General features: G+C 49.2%; 2 protein-coding genes across 2 annotated transcripts; one reads left to right on the top strand and one right to left on the bottom strand.

Moving 5' to 3' along the window:
* Nucleotides 1-6970: 6970 nt before the first annotated feature.
* On the bottom strand, nt 6971-9438 carry K441DRAFT_74536 (uncharacterized protein). The gene is made up of 4 exons (XM_067654420.1): nt 9273-9438; nt 8154-9215; nt 7275-7952; nt 6971-7219 (listed from the first exon to the last, which is right to left on the bottom strand). Exons 1-4 carry the CDS (start codon nt 9274-9276, stop codon nt 7074-7076), a joined length of 1890 nt encoding a protein of 629 aa, XP_067505284.1. The 5' UTR covers nt 9277-9438; the 3' UTR covers nt 6971-7073.
* Nucleotides 9357-9887, top strand: K441DRAFT_695710 (uncharacterized protein; the record flags this gene model as incomplete). Its single annotated transcript, XM_067652833.1, has 1 exon — nt 9357-9887. One exon carries the CDS (start codon nt 9357-9359, stop codon nt 9663-9665), a length of 309 nt encoding a protein of 102 aa, XP_067505283.1. The 3' UTR covers nt 9666-9887.
* Between the last annotated feature and the right edge of the window lie 9841 nt (nt 9888-19728).

Raw genomic sequence — 19728 nt, 5'->3', positions numbered from 1 at the left:
AGGCGAGATATAGTTTTATATCGTTTAAGCTAATATATTATTCCTACTCTGCCTAGTAGATATAAATAAGCTATAGGTATACTATAATAACCTTAAGAATGTCCTCGTCACCCGTACTAAGGAAGTGCTAATAGTATAATGGTTCGGCCACCCCTTCCTTATATAGAATACTTCTCTATAAACTTATCTTTTAAAATCCTTTAATTTAAACCCTTACTACCTAACAGACACAAAACTACAACGACTACACCGTCGGTTTAGCCACCTATTAGTTAAAAGGCTATAGAAAGTACTAAACCAAACTAGCTACAAGTACTGGCTTAAAAGGAGCTACTTATACTTTAACATTAAAAGACTAGTATATCGCCTAACGTGCCAAAGGTGTATATATTGCGTCTATTTATTAACTAGAGGCCTTATTTAATCTATCCTTTACTACCTAGGTAATTAACCCAGTTAAAGATAATATAAAGAGTCTTAATAAGCGATTAAGTTAGTAAATTAAGAACGTAAAGAGAGGCTTAAAGTTTATTAAGCTAGATATTAATACCTTATAACTCCTAGTATTTATAAATACTTCCTTCGCCAATAATAAGGACCTATCTTCGCAAATTAGCTATATACTTATACTAGCGGACGCCTTAAATAAGGCAAATATTGTTTATTGGTCCTTAACTAAGTACAAAAGAGTTACTAGGAGTATATTAGCCTTAGAATTATATAGTATAGCGTATAGTTTCGATATAGGCGCTGTAATTAAATCTACGCTAAATAAGATCTTATAGGTTAACCTACTACTTATTCTCTGTACTAATTTAAAGTCTTTATATAACTGTCTTATCCGACTAGGAACTACGTAAGAGAAACACTTAATAATTAATATAATATGCCTCCGCTAAGCTTATAAGCGGAGATAGATTACTAAAGTTAAGTAGATTAATAGAGACACTAACCCTACAGATACTATAATAAAGGGTAAGCCTTATACGGCACTGTTATAACTTATTAACACAAATTAAGTTAAATTACGGGCCGTAGAGTAGGTTAAGCGAACGGATTTAACTTTAGTTTAGTGTCACTAAAGGTAAACGCGGGGGCTGCTAAGGCGCTAGTGAAGTTAGGGCCAGTAACATGGCAGAATTTAGCAGAATTTAATAACTTGATAGAATTTAGCAGAATTCAACAATACGGCAGAATTTAGCAGAATCTAGCAATATGGCAGAATTTGGCAGAATCCGGTAACATGGCAGAATTTAGCAGAATTTAACAACTCGGCAGAATTTAGTAGAATTTAATAATACGGCAGAATTTGGCAGAATCCGGCAACATAGCAGAATTTGGCAGAATTCGGCGACATAGCAGAATTTAGCAGAATTTAGTAGTATAGCAGAAGTCAGCGGAATGTGGTATGTGACGGGCCCTAGTGCCGTTATAGCTATTGCGTGTTATGGACGGAAGAGCTAGTTATTGCGTATATACTACGAACAACGGGAATAGCACGATTTAGTTTCTTTTTAGAGTTGCTCTAGTGTTAGTATATATATTTATATCACCTGTATAGAGCACGTGATCTACGCGAGACGCGTATATGTACTATTAACACTGCATTAGAAAACAAGCAATCATCCAATAACTAACACCGCATACGTATCGCAATACAGTGATATTCGTGCACGTTGATTAAAGCATGTATACCGACACTTTCCCAGCAATTTTGTTATTCGCAGCTGAGCAAGCCATGCGCTTTGCCCTCGACATCTCCGCCTCTACTCCTGAGCAAAGTGTATCCCGCATCGCAAGCTTGGAATTAGCTTTCCTTGTGATATGTGGATTTATAAACTTCATGGGCGTTATATCTGCCTGCTTTGGCTTTATTTTTGCTGTTGCTATCCCCTTTAAGGTCCTCTTTGACAGCAGTTTATCAACCGGCGTCCGGTATACTGCAGCGCTAGCCATCCCGATTGTTTTCATAATCGTCCTATCGATTATTCTGATGGAGGCAGGCATCGTGCGCAATCACTTGGATCAAATGCCCAAGGACACAAGAAACCTGTGGCAATTTAGATGGTTGGCGAACTTTACGCTAGCACTAGTCATGACTCTGGTCATTCCGGCCCTGAATGAGGAGGATTCCGGAGAGATGGGGTTTATGATGGTCTGTATTGTTGTACTATTCCTCGTATGGTGGGGTTTTTTTATCGGAGGCATATTTCCTATCTAAGCCGGAGGGTGGTTTTTTACAGAATCGTGTGGAACTGTGTGAGTGGTCTTCTCTGTGATTGTTCTACATCCATCAATAGAGTCCTAGAAAAGAGGTTCTTGTTCCCAAATATGGCGTTGCTTTACTTTTCAATTTACCGTAGTATATGGGACGAACTGCAAAACTTTCTATCCTTCCCGATCTTCAAAACAGTCTCAGACAAATATGATAGGATAGTCTATCTTCGCTTTAGCGATGAGCAATGCTGGTTTAATGCCTTTTTTGATCCAGCATTCCTTGAGCTAGATCTCAGCTAATTTAGTAACTTCCTCCTCCTTCGAACTCAATAGCATGTTTTGATAGGGCGAAGACAGACTGATTATAATCCGTTAGCCTTTGATTGGCTAAATGCCGGAGTCACTAGTCGGTTGTGCAAAATCACGCCAGATATTTTGATGCTAGGTGAAAGACGGGATTCTAAAACTATATAGCAGCCAAAGATCATGAGATGACGTATTTAAGTCGTGTTATCAGAGCTACGTCAGCTTTGGTGAATCAATCCCAAAGCCACTCGAATTAGTTCCTCGAAGATTCAAAGGACCATACAGCCATGGAGAAATCATTAGGATAGCCCTCAGTAGCCAGCCTCCGGAATCACCCGCCATCCGTCAGACTCCAGAGCTCTCACTCTTCTCTTTGGCCTATATATATGTTATTTTCTTTTTTTAAAATACCAGCCTTGAAGATACCAGCATTCGGACATACCAGTCATTGGTGTATCTTAAATCCTGTTATACCGAAAATCTAAAAGTAGCCCCGGTGAAGTTCTATTCCCTCCATGATCGTCTCGATTGACTCATGGGATGTGGAAAATCTTACGTCGTTTCTGCGCACATTCAGCGCGCTAGCGCAGCCCAATCAGTAGCTGACGATGCCAAATATGCACATATGTAAGACAAGCTGCAACTCATGCCTATGCACCTCTGAATGCGCAAACCTCGTATTGTAGCCCAATAGCCTCATGCACATAGAAAAACGATGCATGCAATAATCCAGCTAGCGACGCGCTAAGGCGCACGACTTCAGACCGGTGAACGTCATGCGGTGCAGTGGCAAAGGGCTCCTTCGAGAATGTATGGCTTGCATATTTTCTGCCAAAACATAGCCTATAAGGCTTCGTCTTATCTACCAATCCGGAGCTCCCGACACCTAAACTTCAACCAGTTGAGATACGCTGCCTCACATGATAAAAATCTCTCCTAGTATGCCAATTTTGTTGACGTCCTCATGATTCAACTCACTAGGTAACGCCTCGATGTTTGTTTCCCACCAGCATCTATGCAAGAGCTTACATGGTAGAGCTGATTCTTTAATTGGTAAATGGAAATCTACATGGAGGGCAGAGGTTGAGAACAGGCCAAGCCGCCGAAGAGAACTGCGTAGATGCATACAATACCATGGTGATGGATTGTCTTAAGCTCAAGTATGACGAAATGACTCGGCGTCAAAGGTGCATATACCCCCCCAGCTGGAACTTCATTCCGCATCGAGGTCTCATCGAAGATGATCGGAGCTGCACTTGGAGTACTGCACTCCAGCACAGACAACAGGACAGGGGAGATACATCGATTTCTATCAGCCTATATTGGGTCTTTTTTTAGTTCGCTCCACTTATTATCAGTGTCCTAAAGAAGTTATCCGAGCGTCTTCCGTAATGCAGCTCTATTGATCACGCTCGATACTCTTGGGCCTTTGCTCTTTAAGCTAAGAATATTAGCTAGTGTTGTTGCAGCGCTGGCGTCGACACGGATGTGTTTGAAAAACGAGAAGTAGAATTCTCGGGAGGCGTTGATAAGTCGCATCTAAAGTCTAGGCGGCATTAAGGCAAGCTCCTTCCGTAAAAACATATCGTCACAAATATTTTCTTACCTTTCCACTCGGCTTTAGTCTTTGTAATTCATTCCTCAAACGCATGAGACGTGCAAATGTTATAAGGTCGCTAGAGGAAGGTATGCGTTTCATACTAGAAGTTGTAAATTTGAAAAGGTTCACATTATCTCAATTAGGTTCTTTGCAGACCAGTTTGACTGATCACTGGGTTGATGCCTTGATTTCGGTACTAACAAATATCATCTACCATTGAACAAAATTATCTCAATATTAAGATGTGGCTATCAACTCATTGGCTCGATCAAAAGTGTGCTTTGATATCAGTAGGTGAGCCATGATAAACTTCAAAACAAATTCAACCTGTGTTCTGCAGGACATCAAGCACGCCGGGTTGCTGGGCCTGGTATGGAAGGGCTGTGGGTTGACGAGTGTTCATAAAGCAGGAGCGCCGAGTCGGCGACTGTATGGATGCGGAAGGGGCGGCGACTCGGCGAGTGTTATGCAGGACTTCGTATGAGGAAGGAGCGGTGACTTAGCGAGTCTGGTATGAGATGAATCGCCGAGTGGCCGTATACGTGGCATGAAGGCACCGGGAGTCGGCGGGCCTCAGTGAGTTCAGCCGATGAGTCTTTCATTGGGAAGGCGCAGCAAGTCGGAAGACAGCTTCAAAGAAGGCTCCTGATACGCTTATGTAAAGGGCAGAATGTTCAAGGAGGTCTGGAGGATTAATCTAGGTGAATCATTGGAGGCCATTGGGCCCATTCCTCGAGAGACCATAAAGCAACTTCAGCGACAAGTCGAGCTGCATTAACCTACAGCAGCAGGAGTGATGGCGTTGATACTGCACTAACCGCACTTGGTGGGTGCTTCTTTGCTCCCGTGTCTTATGGACTAAACCACGATGATAACTCGCCGACTTCAATTTATAATGGTCTCCGAGACGGAAAGACTATCAATATCACCACAACCTGCAGACGATGCGTTTCACTACGCACAGCCGGCCAAAAGCTCCATCGTTAGAATCTATTGGTGGTGCGGCTCCTCCCTCCTTGCTTTGCTCAACATCTTCAGTTTCCACGTCCGATTCTTCGCCTTCACTGACACTGTTATGCCCGCTATCGATGTACTCCCTGTCGTCATCTTGGGGTTCCTGAGGAGTTTTTAGCAGCAGCTGTTGTTGCTCTAGAGGCTTCATCTGCGGATGCAATGTGCATATTGTACTGGGTCATCGTGAAAATTCTCTAGAATTTTGGACATGCCCCTAAGGAGTTGAGCGCGTGTTAGTGAGCGGCCTTGGATGAAGAGTCACCTGCAGTAGACCAATCCAATATCTTTGAGTGCTATATCCAACAGATCCAAATCAATTAGAAATGGCGAGTATGCAATTATAGAAGCGACCGTTTTCTGACGCTTTAATGCACCAGCGTCATAGTTTCAATTTGGGTTAAAGTGAAGAAGTGAAGGAAACTGAGTGATCTGGAAAGGAAAACCAGGTCGTTCTCGGGCGTCATGGATGAATTGTACCATCAAGTCATTTTCTTCATCTTACACCGCCTCCATTTATCAATCGGCACTTACTTGAACTTCTGATACCCCCAGAGAATTAACCCAGCAGCCAATTCTCCAACAATACAACAACTCTCTCCGGCCACCAGGAACCTCCACAGCGCTCTTAAACATCTCATATAACCCACCATTTCCACCGATTCTCCCAGCACCGTCATATACCACGCAACAACACCCAATAACGGGAACTTAGTCCCCGCAATTTCCCTTACATTTTGATCTTGGAAGCTGACCATTCTAGCCAATAAGAAGCGGCGCCAAACCGTTGCCGAGCCCCAGTTCCTAACTGCGGGGGTGGCTTCATAACCAGCGCCATGGCTTCACGACAACGGCATTGGCATGTAGGGATTGGGCAGTCGAGGCTAGGAGATGCTGGTACTAGTTGGCGGTCTGCTGGGATGTGCGGCCGGAGTCGGGGACAGCGTTGAGCACATCAAAAGCCCTGGAGAAGGATTTTGAATAGACGAAGGGTCCCCTACTTCTACCCTCAGCTGACCCAGGTTCCTGAAATCCTTCCTTTAGCCGCGCTGAGATGCATGGGCCGGTCTAGTTCGCCTCTCACAAAGACTGTAGTACTCGGGGATACCCGTAGAATATACCATTGAAATATCTATAGTCACCTGTATAGAGGAAGCGCCATTTCCCACCCACCCAGCATAGCTCAGTTAACCGGCATGTCAACCGTATTTTATATCCCCCCACGCAGAAAAGGAATAGATCCTCCCCGGCCAACCACCAGTAGAGCAAAAGGGACAAACATTACACAGTAAGTGATGTCTCGTTTGAGATACGTTCAGCTGAGGCCGTTCCCTCACGCCAACAACGGAAAGAGCTGTTCCGCATTCTGGAATACCGTAATATATCCACCCATTCATAAAATCCACTAAAGGGAAACAAAGAATGGAAAACCCCCTATAGAAGTCATTCATACCGTGAAGAGTTAAACAGAAAACATGACATGATTAGTCTTAACACAGGGATATAAAACAAGGGAAGCCTGACAAAAAAAAATTGGGAAGAGTTAGCAGGGTAGGCTCGTTGCAGTACGAGGCATAATGCTGTAAAGTAGGTATCAAGTGTCAGCGCCTGGGGCCTAAGAGCCGTCTGCGATGTTGATTTGTACTGGTACCACGCAACAGGGAGAGATGAGAGTCGATGTGGTGTGAGAAAGTAAGTCGAAGAGCTAGGCGGACGAGATGAAGTACGATCCATGGCTAAGTTTCAGAAGGATTCGACATGTACTGAGCATGTATGTGACGATGTGTGGTGGGTCTAGGTTTGCATCGGTTATTTGGATAAGAGACGAAGCCGTGATGAATTAGGAAAGAGGCCCGTCCGTCAACGGGGGTACCCTGGGTCGTTTCGAATCGTGCGGTTCGGCTACAGGTTGGTGCCTTGAGCCGTGAGGTCCGCCTTCTTAAGGAGACTGTTCGCGCCTTGACTTCTTGTTCCTCTCCATCCACTTGCGCTTCCCAACGCGAGTTTCGAAATGCGGTGCGACGTTTGTCACATCCTGGCCTGCCGCGACCATGGTGCTACGCATCTTATTGCGGTAGGCGTCCACTGAGGCGGTAAGTTAGCACCGCAGTTCAAATATCGCTATAATCAGGAAGCTTACAAGACTTCTGTAGGAAGAGTGTGCGCCCTGCGAAAACACGGCTCTGGCTCCAGCTCATCCGGTACCCCAAGTCGTTCAGAGTGATCTCCTTGCCTCGCTTGGCCCTTGTTAGTCGCGGCTTCGGCACTCGTGCTTCGGTGCCGTCCAACATTGGGACAGGAACAAGCTGAGAGCCTGCGACGGGCGTACTTTCGTTCGCTGGCTCAGACTCATCGTCGAAGACCCTGCTACCACGGGGGGATGCTGGTGGCGAAGTCATTTGCATTGGGAAATAAGAGCGCGGGAAGACAGAGTTCAGTTTGCGGTATGAATCCGGCATCTCTTCCATTTGAACTTGGTCGAGCATGACCCGGACGCGAACTCGAGTACCTCTTTGAACGTCGTCTACAAGGATAAACTTGCGACGTTTGGAGTCCGGTAGATCCCCAAATAATGCAATATTGCGATCTTCCTCGTCCTGCTTAGAAACCGGCACAGCTGTAGCGTGAGAAGGTGCGTGGCCGCTAACGTGACCCATGCCGTCATGGAGAGAAGGCATATCTGACCCACCCACGGAAGAGTTCGTAGGAAAGGTGGGGTAGAAGTTTTGTGTCTGTCGTACGTCGTTGGGGGATGTGTTACCCTGACCATTCGGGGCTTGGTGATGATGGGTGTGCGCTTCAGAGTATTCATGTCCGGCTACAAAAGAAAAGAAAAGAGATTAGCTTGCACACATCATTTACCTCGCCTTTTCTGCATAGCCGTGTGGTGTGTAGCATGGGGGAAAGTGTTACATCAAGGAGTGTAATGTACATGCGATACAGAACGACAGGATGTTTCTCATTTCAATATCCGTCAAGCTTGCTTATTGCACGTATCGTCACATCTGGTGAAACATACCGCTAACATCATCATTCCCACCAGGTCCGCCACCTGGATGCTCATGGTGGTGGTGTAATTGCGTACCTCCTCCCATGCTCATGCTAGGTTGCCTGGGACCTGGTGCTGCCAAACCGGCTGAATTTGGAACCCCTGCGGCACCCGGCCCACTGGGTCCTGCCATGTGGGTACCATGTTGTGCTTGCTGAACGGCCTTTCTGTTGCTGATCTTGGCCATCCTCCTAACTCGCCTACTCCTTAACCGCGGATCTTGATTGCTATTCCTCCAGCTATCCACCGCTCTCTGAATAAGACCTCTCTTCCCCCTTAAGCACGGATTCAATTGAGCCAAAGCCCATCCCACGGTGTTGCACTCGGTCTCGTAGTGAAGTCGGTTGCCTTTGTACTGGTCTTTGTGGCAGCACGCTCGAGGATACACACAATTCTCTGTCTTGAACTCTTGGGGAAGTTCGTCCACGTTAATCGACTCGACATCGCACCGAATCGTGTACTCCATCTTAACGCGGTCCCTGGAGTACTCGAAAGCAATCCACTGCACTCCATTCTGATCCTGTCTAACTACAAGTGGTGTCGTCGCCGGAATTGGACCTGGAGCGGCGTTGGGATTAACATTAGATCCTCCTGGAGCGCCCGGATGCATGTTTGGCGCGCCTACTGGTGGCCCGGTTGGCGTAGATTGAGGAGGTCCCAATCCAGATGCCGGCCGTTGCAGTGGGGTTTGCGACATCCTGGATTTTGGGCTTCCAGTCAATCCTGGCGTGTGAGGATGCGAGCCTTGATGTGGCATCGGTTGGCCTTGCTGATGAGACATTAAAAGTGAGTTCGTAGCCAACGGCTGATGTTGCTGAGAAGATGGGTGCTGGCCATAGGGAGATTGCTGAGGAACTGAGTATGGCGTGTAGTACATTCCCGGCTGCATTTGGCTTGTAGGCTGTGCGTAAAGAGGTCTCCCGTGTTGGTCATGTTGCGGTGATTGAACAGACGCGGGAGAATTGGACTGAGGCGTATGGTAGATTGGAGGGAACGTGCGATTCATGGTTGCAGCCATGAGCTCCGGAGTTTCTATCCTCGCGTCAGAACATCAACCGGCGATTTTTAACGGAAAATCCACGCTCTGACCCATAACAAAGCACGTAGAGACGCGTAAAATTTCAGGGAAGACGCGTTAAATTGGCTAATACAATTAATTTTACTGACCTGAAGATGAGTAGCTTCCAGAAGCGCTGTTGGCGCTATACGGACTTGGATGGGCAGGATAGTAAGGGCCTTCCTGTGGTGGCTGCCCTGGTGGTCCTGGAATTGAACCCACGTACGGCGATTGATGCTGCTGTGGAAGCGGAGGATTCGATGGATGCGGCGACGCGTAGGGACCTTGAGCGGGCGACTGAGCAGGTTGAGACAAATGGGGAGAGTCAGGATGATGCTGCTGAACAACGCCTGATCGCGGATGCTGAAGGTGTTGCGGCGGTGGAAGGCCCTGCGCAGAAGGGTGGGGGTGATGCTGGTAGATAGGTAAACGCGTTAGCCACGTTACAACCAGCACCTGGGGATAATTATGCACAGAGTGGTGTTTGATGTTGCTCAAAAAAGAAAAGAAAGCAGAGTTGTTGCCGGAATCCTGGCAGGTAAAAAACAGGTAGTAGTACCGGAACAAGGCCTAATCAAGGATACGGGAGACGCACACAGGGCAAAGCTGAAGATTAAAAGAGATGAAAACGAAGCGGTTGCAGGGTATTAATGGAAAAGCGAAGATTGAAGCAGTCAATGAGGGCAGAGGTTGCGGGGATGAGGGGCATATGAGGTGAGTCTAACAATTGTTGATTCGCCTGCGATCAACAAAATCTCGGCGAAACTTTGCGACAGAGATATGCGAGCGACAGGGAGTTGCTCAGTACAAGACGGTGTGATGATTTAGTTATTTCAAGGAAAGATGAAGTGACGAGGATGGAGGTGATGAATGAGATGGCACGACGATGCACAATGGAAGGCCTCGAAAGAGCCCCAAGCATGGATTCCACAGCAGTGAACGGCGGCGGTCCACGACAGGACAGAACAGAGGACAGGGTGCGACAAGGAACAATGAAGTAGTGCGCTGTAGGGTTGAAGCCAGCAGCTTGGCGAGAAGGCCTACCATGTAGCCAGAAACGCGCGTGAGCTGGGGTAACGAGGATAGCTCGGTATGCGGCGTTGACGCAGCAGCGATGTGCAGAAGAGGGCTGATGCATGCAAGAGGGAGCGAAAAGCCAACGGGTAACGGGTTTGCGTGGGCAAGCAACGGTCGTGGAGTTGTGTGAACAGGGAGGCACTCACCAGCTGGGCCGCCACAGGAGCCGGCTCTTCCTTATACCTCCGGGGCGACTTCGCCCTATCTTGCTGCGACGCATGCGACATTGTTATTATTACTCCTCCTGCTCCGTCCTGGGGAGTCAGTGTCTGTGTCGGGCGATATGGCAGGCTAACAACGGCCGTCCGTGCAGCTGCAGTGGAAGGCACTAGCTGCGTAATTTCAGCACACCCACCCAGGCTCCCAAGGGCTCCACCCGCACTGAAATAAACTCAAAACACCCTAAGGCGCCCGAGTCCAGCCACCGCGCAACGAAGGGGCGAAGCACCTCTTGGCCAGGCCGGCACGCGCCCTGTGACTGGCTGCCTGCCCTGCGAGGACGGGCCGAGCACCCAATCGAGCAGCCCTCGCCGCGGCTGTTGAGCGCGGATAAGGCTTTGTGCAACGGCCGCTGTCCGCAACGGGGGGACCACGGCCCAGATCGGTTGGAGGGATCACTGCGAGCGTGCGACCGGGAGTCGACGACGAGGAAGATGATGTACAGCACCGCGAACGAGGCCGTGGATGTCGCGTGGGCCGGCTGTCTTCCGAGGAGCGCAACGCCTGGCTTTGACTGGCCGTTTGACTGGCTTGCCTTGGAGCTTGTGGCCTCTAGTCTCTGGGGCCTCTGTGGCCTCCTCTGGTGTGGGTGACGGCCACTGACGGATGGCAGTCGAGGAGCATGCCGGCCTTGGACGCCCACCCGGTGAACTTAGCCACGAACAGCGTAGTCACAGCCGCACCCGCACTCTTCAGGCGAAAGATAACCAAACCGCAAAACCGCCCCTTTGTTATTTTCGGGTAAATATCCTCGGTGTTCCAGCAGCCACCTGGGCACTGTGGACAATGTGGGCAATGTCTCTCCCTGCGCTGCTGCTTCGAATTTGCCCACCGTCGCCCCCGGCCGTCGCGCGATGCTAGCGAACCGCTGCGCTGGATTCTCAATAATGCTCCTCATACGAGGAGCGCACCTTCGAAACACGCTCGACATCCGAGTGGTGCCGCTTGGGAAAACCTGCGCAAAAAAGCACCCACGATAATACTCCGCGACCGATATAGGCGGGGGTGTGCGAGATTTGCGCATGCTAGCCTCAACCGCCGAAAAGCACCAGGGCACGCGTTCGCTCGTGTGTCAGAATCCAGCCATATTCTCAATAGCGACCTACCCGGTACCATCGAGTTCCCCTCCAGCTAATTGACCGTTTGTGCGCGGCGTCGAGGCGACAAACTCCTCCGAGCTGCGCTCATTGGTGGGGCCTCGCCCTCAGAAATGCAAGCGGTCAACGCCAATCAACGGCCACAGCTGAATTTGCCCTAAGCTGGACGCGTGCCTGACGGACCCGTTGGCGACGAATTAGACCCGGATCTACGCAGCTATCTACGGAGGCCTGCCCGAGAGGGTGAGAAGGATTCGAGAAAGGAAACGACTCATGCCCTCGGATCCAACGGCCATTTCATACCCTGCGCTGTTTGTTGATCGTTTGCAATCAATCAAAAAGCCCTAGCCGAGATCTTTGGCAAATTGACTATCAGAGCAAGAGGCGCCGCGAGATCATGCCAAAAGGATCTATTCATGCCTAGGAGAGCTCCGACACCGCCTCGATTCATTGCCGAGTTCTCGAACAATGCTCTGACCAAGGGTTATGCCTGTCCCGCTGTTTATGCGATTTCTTTGTCGTCACGGACTGAGCTAAGAATCGATGCGAAATGCCGGCAGATGTGTACATCTCAAGGAGTGCCCTAATCCAGTAAAATTACCTCCAATACCGCCGGCCCACGATGAGCGGCTACGCGTTCGACAAAAAGGCTAAAACTTTGCGATATGGCCTGGTGAGCCAACCACATTTGAGCACCGGAGCCCTTCACCACTTCACCCGCTGAGCCGTCGTAGATGTCATGATGGTGTGACAAGGACAGACAAATTCCTGCTACTGCAAGCCTCTCACACTGACCACTGAAAATAAATTGGCTTGCTCTAACGTTACAGCTAGAGAGTGATTCTGTACAAGTTTTAGTATGTGTTCCTCTGACCGAACCTCAAACGCATTGTCTGCGGGCTTCGGAAAAGTCGAAGCATTGACGCGTGATTAGTTTGGACTTAATCTCTGCGCCCTGAAACGGGTCGCGTTTAACTGCACTTCAGATAGCAACATAGTATTGGGCATTTTTATAGAAGCTGACAAAAAAACCGCCGGGCTGTTGTCGTTCACTGGTAAAGCAACCCTTGCATACAAAATCCTCCGAGAACGAGGTGCGTAGAATGCGGAGAAACCCTAACAATAACAGCTTCCCAATCGAGCAGGTCAGCTAGACAAGGGAGACATTCAGGTACCGAGAAAGGGTTTATGCCTGGTCTCGCGACGATAACTCTAAACCAACACCTGGGAAGCACGGTAAGACGCTACATCAATTGTTGTTGGCGCGAGCAACACAGAACGCTTTCCTCTCAAAAGCCACCCCATCTAGGCAAACGCTTGGACGAAACCACAGAAGCTATTTACGGCAAGCTGCGTCTTTGCAAAATCATGGGTGGCCTGTGGTATCAAAATGACCACGGGCGATAAACCTGTCTTGTGAAGTTATGCTCGCAAGAGTCAATCACTCGGGACCCAGCGTTTAGGAAGCTCTGAGCTGGCTCAGTTAAAAAATCGCTGGGGAGACAAAGGAGTTGCACAAGATGTGGGCATGTGCTGAAGATCTCGTCACATATGGCGGGAACTCCCGCCGGAAGCCACACGGGAAGAGTTACTTCGAGTCGTTCCCGCCTCCATCACGATAAAGCCACGGCTTGTTGCAGTGGGGGTAGCCCATCCGAACGCAGTCTCGCGGCGAGTTGCATTCAACGAGGAGTCATCTGGAGCACGCTCGTGGTGTCCGAGTACGATGGAATGGGAGTGCTATTATAATCATGTGCCGGTTCTACTGCAGAAAATAATTCCGATGTTAGTAACACAGCCAACCAATCTAATACCACGTAACTGTAAGAGGAGAGTTGCGCCGCTGTTGAGATTGGTCTGCGGCACGCCCCATCAGCAGGTCACCACAAGATAGTGGAGGATGGCTGAGGGTGGGGTTGGTCGAAGATGATGCTCAGCCAGGCCGTTGAGCTTGTGCTGACGGGAGACATGGATGCGAGTCGGCCTCCCGTCCAAAGCCTGTTGACAACGGCAGGCGATCCTCTCGCTGAGGGTGTGGGAGCACGAGCTCGTGGCTGCTGCCGGGATCTTGCGCCATTGGCTTTTCTTTACGTGACGGAAAAATTACCGCTATGCGCCTCTCCTTGGCATCAGGCTGGAGTTTCCCACAATCACCTCCCAGTCCTTGAAACAAACTGAAAGCGCGGATGACTTTGTTATTGGGCCTTCCCCAGAGCAATTGTCATATTTTCTCACTCCCAGATTCCAGCTTTCTCAGTGAATATAATAAACTGCGCATGGCTAGTGATTATTGCCGGAGCATACTCAACCCAGTTTTAATAGGTACTAGTCCCGGCTGAAGTGGGATCAGCACTGCAAGGCGTCCGACCAGAGATGCCGTTTTCTGGAAGAAGACTTACGGCCATCCTGCTCCGCTCCCCCCTTCCATGTTCGGTGCTCCAAAGGCATTGCGTCCTTCCACCGTTGCTGCTGACTGTCAAAGGTGGCCGGGAATTTTTAAGTTAAGGTTCCTGCCAGCGGGTGTGGGAAAGGGGTAGAGAGCAATTGCGCTTCCACCCCTCCCCGGGCGCGCTGACCCTCTCAGGCCTCACCTTGCTTCCCGAGCTTCCTTGAGGGCTCCCGGAGCATCGCAGGCAGTGCAGACGCAGAGTCATGGTGGTCTTTGCGTGTACGATGAATCTCCCCGGAAGACGGAAACAACACCAGATGAGATTTTGCCGGCGATCCGAGGATGAAAGCATGGCCAGCTGCCAAGGTTCTTGCGATTGACACAGCGCCATCCGCGAGATCTGAGAAGAATTCGCTGCTTTGAAATGCGCTCTCTAACCGAGCACAGAAATTCAACGTCCATGCATAAGCGCCATTCTGTCCGAGGCCGCTGATTTGCCCACACGCGGGATTCTGTGCTTTCGGCTTTTTCCTTCGATGCCCATTAGGCCGTGCACACCATGCCAATATCAGATGAGCAGGGACAGGGAGAGCCTTGCTTCCCGCGGATTCCTGGTCGACTGCCGGGGGAGGCCTGATGGTAGTGTCTGACGGATTGATGGTGGGGTTTTAGCATCACCTTAGCTTGTCTGCCATGGGCTGATGTTTGCATCTCAGATTTTCTGCGATGTTCTGCTTCGGCCGGCCATGATGTCAGGAGAGCAGAAGCTAAAGCCGGCAAATGGCCACTAAGAAGAATGGCCACTAGGAGGATTACACCCTCGGCCCACCGACATCACGTCGAGTTGTGATTTGATGCGCTCTTTCAGGAGAAGAACTGCAGCGACCCAACAGGCCGGGTCGCCAGCCGTGCCAAAGACTTCTCGTATCGCACAGGATGGGCTTCTCAAACTGCCACAGGCGCGCCCAGCTGTGAATGTTGTGACAGATAAACGTGTTTTCGACACAGATTGACAATCTCCCAACTGCCTCATGCGTTGCATGTGACATGGCCGTACTACCTCGCGTAGAGCGATGCCGTCCGTCCCTGCGGTCTTTTGTTTCTGCCTGCTGCGCAACAATCAAAGCAGCATGGCAACAAGCTACGGTCGCAAATGGACCAATCGCAGCGCGCATAACAGCATGCGATGCGTACTCCTGATGTCGACCGTAAAGCAATCAATATATTACAGAATTCGCACGGATAGAAGACGAGGCGCTTTTGGAGAGACTTGACAGGCTGACGTGGCAAGCAAGCAATTCGAGCAGCACACTTAGGATATTTCTAGACTGTCGGGGGCCTGATCGGCGGTCTTCTTGCTCAGCACACTCCGCATAACAGACGAAAACCCCGTGACTTGTCTGCGACTACTGGGGGAGGTAGAGGTAGTAGTGGGTAATGGGTGAGTTATTTAGTTTAGCAAGGTAGTTAGTTAGAGTAGGTGGAGCAGGTCCCGAGATTGTGTTGCCAGAAGAAAAAGTCGGAGGCTGAAGAGGAAAAACCCCGACAGCGCCCTCCTCTTCGCACGTACCAGCCCGACCGTTTTTCTTCACATGTGCTTATGGCTGATCCTCATTCTACCCCATATGCCCGAGAAACAGCGTCCACGTCCCGAGCCCGATCAGCATTCTGGGCAGCCGCAGACCAAGCTTGCCAGGTCAGCTCCCCATGAACCCTCCCGAGGTATGGACTCGGAGCTCTTGTCCCACAAAGGTACCGCGTGTTTTCGTCTGTTCGCCCCCAAAACTCTCCACCACTGCACCGCATTTATCCCAACTTGTCCCAACTGCCCGCCAGGCGTCAGCTCAGGACACGCGAAATTACCTGGCGCATAGGCGCTGTTGTGGCACACATCCACGTTCCCGTTTCTTGCCAGACCCAAAACCAATTGTCGCGGAAATTTGACACTGCACGATTTTGCATCCTTCATATTACTATTGAGTATTGAGATGCACTATTCTGCCTCCAGGTGCAACGATGCACTGGCACCGACCTACCGACCAAGCAAGCCACTATTTGCAGTAGACAGCATGAGAACAGTGCCCACCTTCTAGCGCAATTCTAGAAAAAGCAAAAAGGGGCACGTAGCAGACGAAACATTTCACTGTCATGCTTAGCTCTCGTGAGTGGACGACATAAGCGAGGAGGCGCACGCCCTCGACGAATCTTCCAACAGACCTCTTGCTCGACTGCTTCACTGGAATCCGACTGAATGGACCCATATTCATGCAATCATCGAGACTCAGCTCGCTTCCCCAAAAAGACGCGTATCGCGTCCTCCAAAACATCTAGCTATATCCATATCGTTGAGAACGCGATGAAGCAGCTCTCGTCTCACGAACCTTTGTAGCTAATCCACTCGCGCCAGCAACATGGGACTTGACTATCTAACTGGCCTTCTCCAGCTCCATAGCCTTGGAACTCTGTAAGGAGGCGCCTACGCGTGTCTATGTCTCATCATCCCACCAAAGACTCTTCATTGTATGCAAGTCCACAGTACAAGTGTAGACACTAGACGGTATCAAATAGACAACCTTTCGAGAAGTCCGAAAATAGTAGCAATATGATTGGATCGTTTCTGTCTTTGACAAATCACCAAACAAAGGCATTGTCAACCGAGAACAGGTTTGACAAGTCTTGTGAAACCCCGGCATCCTTCGAGTCTATTCCGCTAGGGTGTGTTGGTGTTTCAGGAGGCACGTTGCATTACGGACGAATGAGCGCATCGCAGCTATCATAGTCTGCAGGTTTGCAGGCTGCTGTGCGAATGCAGCGCAAGGCGAGGATTCAGTTCAACCCCTCTGTTGTCAAATCCCAGAATACTCCAACGTTTCGCGGCCTCTAGAGATCATAGTTGCTTCACTGTCTTTCAATAGGACGATTAAGTTTGTAAGCTTTCCACGAAGCTTCAACCTCAGTGTAGCAATTGTTGTACCTATCAATAAACGATCAAATTGTCAATAGTTCACCAGTATCTTCACTTGACTGAACCTTCGAATTGCACATCCTTCCAAAAGCTTCGGGCACTATTTACAGTACTACTCCATCGTAGACCACGATATATCTTCTCTAGAGCAAATAGCTGTCTGAATAGACTCTATTCGAATGCCTCGTATCCTCAATGGCTAAGTCCGAAATCGATCAGTCGCAAATCGAACAGTACGAAGGCATAAAGACGTCGTCTGAAATAAAAGTTATACCAGTATTTTCCAAAAGAGCACAAGGTAAAGGCTCATAGAGCCTTGAAGAGCTTCACCAGTTACCATACTGTCGTAAAGACTGCCAATAGGCTGGACAACAATACTATATAAAGTCGCTAGAATCTACGGAATCATTCGCAGCCACATCCCAAATCAGACTTTCTCGATTCACTACTCATTCATCCATCCGTTACTACTGGAGTTGCCGAAACAACCAATAATTCCCCATGTTACTCTAGATGGGTCCACAACACTATAGAACGCGGAATGAGTGTCTTCAAAGTAACCCTATATGAAACTAAACTAATAGTAGGCCCTAACGACTCCCTCAAAAGATTGAGAGCGATCCACAGCTAAGACATATCTAAGGAACCCTGACCCTACCCAATTCAACAGGACTAATTCAACAGGACTCTCCCAGCAGCAGTGTTAGACCTAGTCCACTCACTCCAGAAACGCCTTCAGATCTCACCACTAAACTCCGCCAAAACTCACTAAGATATTTCCATATCCCCCACATCCGCACCGAGCCGGTGCATATACTGGAGGCCGGGAGCGATTCATCCCGAATCCTTCCACTTCCCAATCTATTCTACTGCTCTAACAGCTTCCCTAGAAAGATCATTGAAAGGACATTCTACCTCATTTCTGACTTTACATGTCAGCCCACATCTCCCAACAGAAAGTGTCCGACCGCCTAGCCTCCTGCGATATAAGACCCACAGGCACTCACGGGCTGGATGCGGTATGGATCTCCAAACGCAATATTTTACTTCGAATCCTCAGTACAGGCAATGTCCCAGTCGACAATCCTCTGTAAATCGCGCAATCAGGCGTAATATCGCAGGAGAGACAGAGGGTCGGCCGCATGGTTGTACATCATGATCGCTTACATGCTCAATGCGGCGGAAATAATAGTCCAAACCCGAGGATGCATGTCTTACGACTCAGTTTGCTGCTCGAGGGGCGATTATGCAGCTTATCATTGAAATTTGTGTTCGAATTCATGCCTTTGCGCTCGGTTCATCACCCTGCATTCGCATAACCTTGCCTTGGGCATAGATGTCTTAAGAATAAATTGACTTACGGCTGTCTCCATATTGTGGTGCCTTACTGCGCTCGTCATCCTATCTCCCGCCTTCCTCGTATCTTCCGTTCTGTCGGTCATACTTACATCATTCCACATGTTTCACTTCCAATATCCTGACCTCGAGTCGCTAGGCTGCAGTTACTACAGCTCTTCAGCTCGAACGCGTCGAACATTACAGCACCCATGATCACACTCGTTAGGAACACTAGGATCCCAGGTTGGGCGGCAGGAGCGGAGGCGCAGAACTCAACAATGGAATACAGTGAGTTGATTGCGAAGGCGAGGAACGGGTGAGCAGAAAGAGAGTGCACAGCGTGACTTTATATGGTTTTTATTCTTGTTGATAGCATGAATGTACTTGCTGATCCCAACGCTATTTCCCGCCCATTGGCAGTGAAAACGTGCAGAGTATGCGAATTAGTAGAATCGCGTGTTCGCCTTCTGAAAACAGTATCCCGTAGGGAGTATTTTGAAGGATGGGATGAGCGTATTTCTCCTACAGGCTCAGAGCGTCTGCTTTGCGTACTGTATGTTATCCTCTATAGCAGCGACGCACGTCTCTGGAGCCTCAAATCCATATGGCCTCGTGGAAGATATAGCCGTCGGCCTCCAATCAGTGAATATGCGATACTATGCAATATAGCGAAAAAAATCCTCAGGTCGCCCCGGCATACACCAAGACCGCGCTTGATACCGCGCCCAATCCTTCCTCAGATTAAGTGAATGTCTCTGTTCTAACTGCCAGCCGTACATCAATACCCACGAAACTGGCAGCATTCAACAGACAAGTTCGTATCGATCGAACGTAAAGGACATTATCAAACGTTAACTATCACTACAACTGCATGAAAGTCTCACTCAGGGTCAACAGGACCCTAACCCGACTACTTAGATTCTCAGCTCCATCTTCAGCCTCACCACCGTCCTCCTCAGACCTCCAAACGTCGTGAAGTCCACCTCTACAAGCCCCACAGCTCCTTCAAACGCACGAGCACACCATGTTAGTAAGACCACGAGCAAACAAAGGGCGTAGAATATACTGCGTGCTATCTTGTGCCCGAAGAGACGGGAAGGGACTATGTATAAGACTCTCCCTATGCCTTGTACCAAACGCGGTACTCAAGCCCTACAGACACTCTAGTGAACACTTTGTGTAATCAGCGGACAGGCAGATAGATACACACGGCCCGTTAAGATAGCGCAGGAAACACCATGGCATCGTCTCAGCGATCTTGAGCTTGCTGACGCATAGACTCCCACGGACCTCGAAAGGCTTCCACGAAAATATTCCCTTATACCACACACAAACAGCTGTAGAATCACAAGCAGAATCTGAGCAGCCATGAACAAAACTCTCCTTACGCGCGTACCTTAACC

Source organism: Cenococcum geophilum (genome assembly GCF_001692895.1).
Source record: "Cenococcum geophilum 1.58 unplaced genomic scaffold K441scaffold_16, whole genome shotgun sequence".
Taxonomy (NCBI): domain Eukaryota; kingdom Fungi; phylum Ascomycota; class Dothideomycetes; order Gloniales; family Gloniaceae; genus Cenococcum; species Cenococcum geophilum.
This window is presented reverse-complemented; position numbering and strand designations above follow the sequence as displayed.